Source organism: Oncorhynchus keta, chromosome 19, assembly GCF_023373465.1.
Source record: "Oncorhynchus keta strain PuntledgeMale-10-30-2019 chromosome 19, Oket_V2, whole genome shotgun sequence".
NCBI lineage: Eukaryota > Metazoa > Chordata > Actinopteri > Salmoniformes > Salmonidae > Oncorhynchus > Oncorhynchus keta.
This window is the reverse complement of record NC_068439.1, coordinates 24,271,298-24,277,297: the sequence shown is the minus strand read 5'-3', so window position 1 is coordinate 24,277,297 and position 6,000 is coordinate 24,271,298. Positions and strand designations below refer to the sequence as shown.

Below are 6,000 nucleotides of genomic sequence, written 5' to 3'. Positions count from 1 at the left end.
CCTGATAGAACCAGCAGTGACATGGAACAGCAGACAGATACTGTACTGTGTCCTGATAGAACCAGCAGCGACATGGAACAGCAGACAGATACTGTACTGTGTCCTGATAGAACCAGCAGTGACATGGAACAGCAGACAGATACTGTACTGTGTCCTGATAGAACCAGCAGCGACATGGAAAAGCAGACAGATACTGTACTGTGTCCTGATAGAACCAGCAACCGCTGATCAAACTCCTGGCAAATGTAAGACTGTGACAATGTTAGACTCACGTCCCATACATTCATGTTTCACTTATCAGACATTGAGCCAACCGAAATGTACTACTTAGTCTGTATCATACCATCTTAAACAATAGACGAGAGTGACACAAACAGACGCACAGACAGACAGAAAGAAAGACAGGCACTCTCCATTTCATGAAGCTTTATCCCACAGCTCCCCCATGGCAGGAGGCCTAGGCAGCCAGGCTCATATACATGTACACACTGCTCTGCTCCCTCTCCTAGTTCAATAACTCAATTATACAAGACAAAAAGAACCAACACACACTTTGTTCAACTTAAGATAACAATAGCAATAGAATAACAACGATGATAATAATAATAATAATAATAATAATAATTACAACCATAGTCAAATATTGTATATTTCCAGGTCTTATAATTCTCAAACATTCCTAATATTACACTGTCAGTCGTTTTAAGGTGCACCATAACCTCTGCATGTGACATTTTCAATAAAACTTAACACATGTTACACTATAACACACCGTGAAGAAGACAGACGTAATTTTTTGCTTTTTTTGTTCATTTTTCAACAAGTATTTCTTCGCAGAGTTTTCTTCCTCCTTCTCGACCTCTGCGGCATTAGGTATATGTTTTTAGTGATTTAAAAGCAGTCCATAGTTGTTGTTTTTTTGTTTGGCACACTTTTTATTTCTAAGCTGCTGTGTCGTGTGGCACAAACTGATTGCATCGACCGGTGACCTGGTGTCTCAGAGGACTTCTGGAGGGAGATGAAAGGGAGGGAGAGAGAGAGAGCGAGAGAGAGAGAGAGAGAGCAAATCATTTATTTGTGCTTCAATTGGGAATATGAGCTATATTCTACAGTACATAATGGCCTACTGTGTATGAGGACATAATACAAGATGTAATTGGTCCTATTGCTTTCTTTCTTTGTTTTGCTTGGTTTAGGCTGTCTTCCAGACCGGCTGTGGCTTCTTGGCATGATGAATGGGGACTCGCTTCCCAACCCAAGGGGCCTGCCCAAACAGGACTGGGACCCTGTCCCACATAGGGCATGTTGCCTAAGCTCCCTGAGGCTGAGACCCCGGCTTGGGGATAGTGATAGAGGTTTGGAGCCCCCTCTCTGCATACTGTAGTAATAGTTCTAGTCTAATTATGCTATAATTACCCTGCCTTTCAGGCTGCCTTTAAGTTCTAGTTAATTACAGGATAATTAGACCTGCCTTTCAGGCTGCCTTTAAATTCTAGTTAATTACAGCATAATTAGACCTGCCTTTCAGGCTGCCTTTAAGTTCTAACTAATTACAGGATAATTAGACCTGCATTGTAGTCATTTAGCAGACACTCTTATCCAGAGCGACTTAGTTAGTGCATTCATCTTAAGATAGCTAGGTGGGACAACCACATATCACAGGCATATAAAGTAAATTTTCCCTCAATGTCGTAGTCAGTGCTAGAAGGGGGGGCGAGGTCTGCCTTTAAGGTTGCCTTTATGTTCTAGCTAATTACAGCTAGAACTGTGCTGAGCTATACACATGCTGGTATTTTGGTTATAGAGCATTGGATTGCTTACAGTGATAAAACACTTAATTTGTAATGTTGAAATAAACATTTTGATCATAAGGCATGTATGTAGGAATTAATCCTGACCTGCATAGCTACCTGCAGCATGCTGAGGCTTCATTGGACATGTTTTCATGAGGAAGGGCTCCAGGATTGGGTCACTGACTATGTCACTCCCCAGTTGCCCTGGCCCACCGTTGCTGCTCCCGCTGTGATTGGGCATCTGAATGATCTGCTCAAAGTCAGCAGCCTCACCATTGGCTGAGAGACCGTTCTGGTGTTTGGCTGGCTGGACACCGTTCAGCACAGGGGCAGACTCTGCTGCACTCTGCTTGCTCTCAGGAGCTGCAGAAAAAAAAGTTAGTCAAGGACCATTTTCCATTGTTGACTGGCTTCTTTTTTTTCACATGTTGGAGAGTCAGCAGAGTGACACTCTACAAATGTAATTGATATAGTTTACTCTTAAACAAATACTGTACATAGCCCTTAACAGGCTGGGTTTTCAAGGATGGAGGGAGAACAAAGTGACATTGCAAGTTACATCGCAGCGAACTTACCTTTACTTCTGTCCGTAGTGTCCTTGCCATTGGCCTGTGCTGGGGGAGTGGAATCCTTCGGCAGTGTAGGCTAGAAAAACATAAAATGGCACATGGTTGCCATGCATCAACCACGGGTGCTACACATTGGTGGTGCTTTGACGATCTGGAAGAGCACTATATAAATGCAGTCAAACAAAGAGGGGGGGTAGGTCTATACGAAAATAAGAAAATGTATACACTCACTACTGTAAGTCACTCTGGTTAAGAGCGTCTGCTAAATGACTAAAATGTAAATGTATTAAGGTCTATAAAGCACTATATAAATATAATGTTGTATTATTATTATAAGGGTTTTAATATGAAGCATAGGCCTTACACTACTCACCTTTTCTCCATCATCATGACTCACCTTTTTCTCCAGCATCACGACTCACCTTTTTTTCTCCCGCATCACGACTCACCTTTTTCTCCCAGCATCACGACTCACCTTTTTCCTCCAGCATCACGACTCACCTTTTTCCTCCTGCATCACGACTCACCTTTTCTCCAGCATCACTACTCTTACGTGTCCTCTTCATGATCTCCTCAAGGCGCTGTGAAATTCAATCGCAGAGGCAGATTAAGTCATCATCATTTCATTTTTTACAACTAATGTATTGTATTTCAACAGATTTTTGTATAGACTTAGATATTTTCCTTGTAAGGATACATGATAGGTATTTTGATACACACTGTAAAAACTACAGACATGCTTGACTTCTCCACTTTGCTTCCCCCTCCATCCCTCTGTCTCTGATCCCTCCATCCCTCTATCTCTGATCCCTCCATCCCTCTGTCTCTGATCCCTCCATCCCTCTGTCTCTGATCCCTCCATCCCTCTGTCTCTGATCCCTCCATCCTTCTGTCTCTGATCCCTCCATCCCTCTGTCTCTGATCCCTCCATCCCTCTGTCTCTGATCCCTCCATCCTTCTGTCTCTGATCCCTCCATCCCTCTGTCTCTGATCCCTCCATCCCTCTGTCTCTGATCCCTCTGTCTCTGATCCCTCCATCCTTCTGTCTCTGATCCCTCCATCCTTCTCCCTCTCTGATCCCTCCATCCCTCTGTCTCTGATCCCTCCATCCCTGTCTCATCCCTCCATCCCTCTGTCTCTCCTTCTGTCTCTGATCCCTCCATCCCTCTGTCTCTGATCCCTCCATCCTCTGTTTCATCCCTCCATCCTTCTGTCTCTGATCCCTCCATCCCTCTGTCTCTGATCCCTCCATCCTCCATCCTGTCTCTGATCCCTCCATCCTTCTGTCCCTCCATCCCTCTGTCTCTGATCCCTCCATCCTTCTGTCTCTGATCCCTCCATCCTTCTGTCTCTGATCCCTCCATCCCTCTGTCTCTGATCCCTCCATCCCTCTGTCTCTGATCCCTCCATCCTCTGTCTCTGATCCCTCCATCCCTCTGTCTCTGATCCCTCCATCCCTCTGTCTCTGATCCCTCCATCCTTCTGTCTCTGATCCCTCCATCCCTCTGTCTCTGATCCCTCCATCCCTCTGTCTCTGATCCCTCCATCCCTCTGTCTCTGATCCCTCCATCCTTCTCTACCTTCTTTCTCTCCAGGCGTGCCTGTTCCTCCTTCTGGAAGTGCTTCTCTCTCTCCAAGCGCTGACGCTCCACCTCCTCACGAGCTCTGACATCAGCCTCTTCCCTCTGACACAGACACAGACAGACAGGGGAAAGCAACATGATCAATACATTATCAATAGTATGATTGAATAGGCCTACTGTATGTGCTGTTATTATGATAACAAGGAAATTACTTGACAATGAAATGGAACCATGTCAATCTTGATTAACGAAAAATAGAATTAGGATACATTCTTTCAACGTCATTTGTAAAAATGTATCATTTTGCCAATTTGAACATCTAGGGAATTGATAAATAAATAAATTCCTTAACCACTAGGTGGCAGTAAAAGTCTACACTGCAGCAGGCACTGTAGGGCAGGGCTTGATGTCTCAAATAATATTTCCCTTACATGGCTCACAGGGTAGTTAGATTTTTAAAACATTTATTGAACTAGGCAAGTCGGTTAATAACAAATTATTATTTACAATGACAGCCTAGGAACAGTGGGTTAACTACCTTGTTCAGGGGCAGAACGACAGCTCGGGGATTTGATCTAGCAACCTTTTGCTTACTGGCCCAACGCTCTAACTACTAGGCTACCTGCCACCCCTTTATTACTGAGTAATCAGTAATAAACAGACTTTGTGAATGGAGGGATGAAAACCAAGCTATAATATGTCAAAATCCCATCTGTCATTAATTAGACCAACCGAGGGGATTTAAAAATGTTTATTTATTTGTATTATTTTATTTAACTAGGCAAGTCAGTTAAGAACAAGGTTAACTGCCTTGTTCAGGGGCAGAACGATGTATTTTTCCTTTGTCAGCTTGGGGATAAGATCTTGCAACCTTTCGGTCACAAGTCCGACGCTCTAACCACTAGGCTACCTGCCGCTCCAGGTTAAAGCTTGGTCGGATATACTGCAGGCAGCAAGGAAGTAAATGACAACATCAATAATATGTTATGCTTCGCAAAAAAAACTAAACTACCTGCAGTTTAAGTCTGAAGTTTACATGCACTTAGGTTGGAGTCATTAACTTGTTTTTCAACCACTCCACAAATGTATTGTTAACAAACTATAGTTTTGGCAAGTCGGTTAGGACATCTACTTTGTGCACGACATGTAATTTTTCCAACAATTGTTTGCAGACAGATTATTTCACTTCTAATTAATTCACTGTATCACAATTCCAGTGGGTCAGAAGTTCACATACACTAAGTTGACTGTGCCTTTTTAAACAGCTTAGAAAATTCCAGAAAATGATGTCATGGCTTTAGAAACTTCTGGGATGCTAATTGACATCTTTTGAGTCAATCGGAGGTTTACCTGTGGATGTATTTCACGGCCTACCTTCAAACTCAGTGCTTCTTTGCTTGACATCATGGGAAAATCAAAACAAATCAGCCAAGACTTCAGAAAAACATTGTGGACCTCCACAAGTCTGGTTCATCCTTGGGAGCAATTTACAAACGCCTGAAGGTACCACGTTCTTCTTTATAAACAATAGTACGCAAGTATAAACACCATGGGACCATGCAGCTGTCATACCGCTCAGGAAGGAGACGCGTTCTGTCTCCTAGAAATGAACGTACTTTGGTACGAAAAGTGCAAATCAATCCCAGAACAACAGCAAAGGACCTTGTGAAGATGCTGGAGGAAACAGGTACAAAAGTCTCTATATCCACAGTAAAACAAGTCCTATATCGACAACCTGAAAGGCCGCTCAGCAAGGAAGAAGCCACTGCTCCAAAACCGCCATAGAAAATCCAGACTACGGTTTGCAACTGCACATGGGGACAAAGATTGTACTTTTTGGAGAAATATCCTCTGGTCTGATGCAACACAAATAGAACTGTTTGGCCATAATGACCATCGTTGTTATGTTTTGAGGGAAAAGGGGGAGGCTTGCAAACCAAAGAACACCATCCCAACCGTGAATAACGGGGGTGGCAGCATCATGTTGTGGGGGTGATTTTCTGCAGGAGGGATTGGTGCACTTCACAAACTAGATGGCATCATGAGGGAGGGAAA

The 6,000-nt window shown here is 43.4% G+C and overlaps 1 protein-coding gene across 8 annotated transcripts in view; it reads right to left on the bottom strand.

Moving 5' to 3' along the window:
* Positions 1-411: 411 nt before the first annotated feature.
* The window catches only part of map7d1b (MAP7 domain containing 1b), a 44,466-nt gene continuing 38,877 nt past the window's right edge, over positions 412-6,000 (bottom strand). For 5 of the 8 annotated variants that reach the window (XM_035757629.1, XM_035757627.1, XM_035757633.1 and 2 more), the window contains 5 exons: positions 3,943-4,047; positions 2,890-2,943; positions 2,369-2,438; positions 1,899-2,156; positions 412-1,008 (listed from right to left, as the gene is read on the bottom strand). In XM_035757629.1, the coding sequence (XP_035613522.1) occupies positions 998-1,008; positions 1,899-2,156; positions 2,369-2,438; positions 2,890-2,943; positions 3,943-4,047 (498 nt within the window). In that variant the 3' untranslated portion in view covers positions 412-997. The remainder of the gene's footprint in view (positions 1,009-1,898; positions 2,157-2,368; positions 2,439-2,889; positions 2,944-3,942; positions 4,048-6,000) is intronic. The other 3 variants (XM_035757628.1, XM_035757630.1, XM_035757631.1) reach the window with 3 other exon arrangements.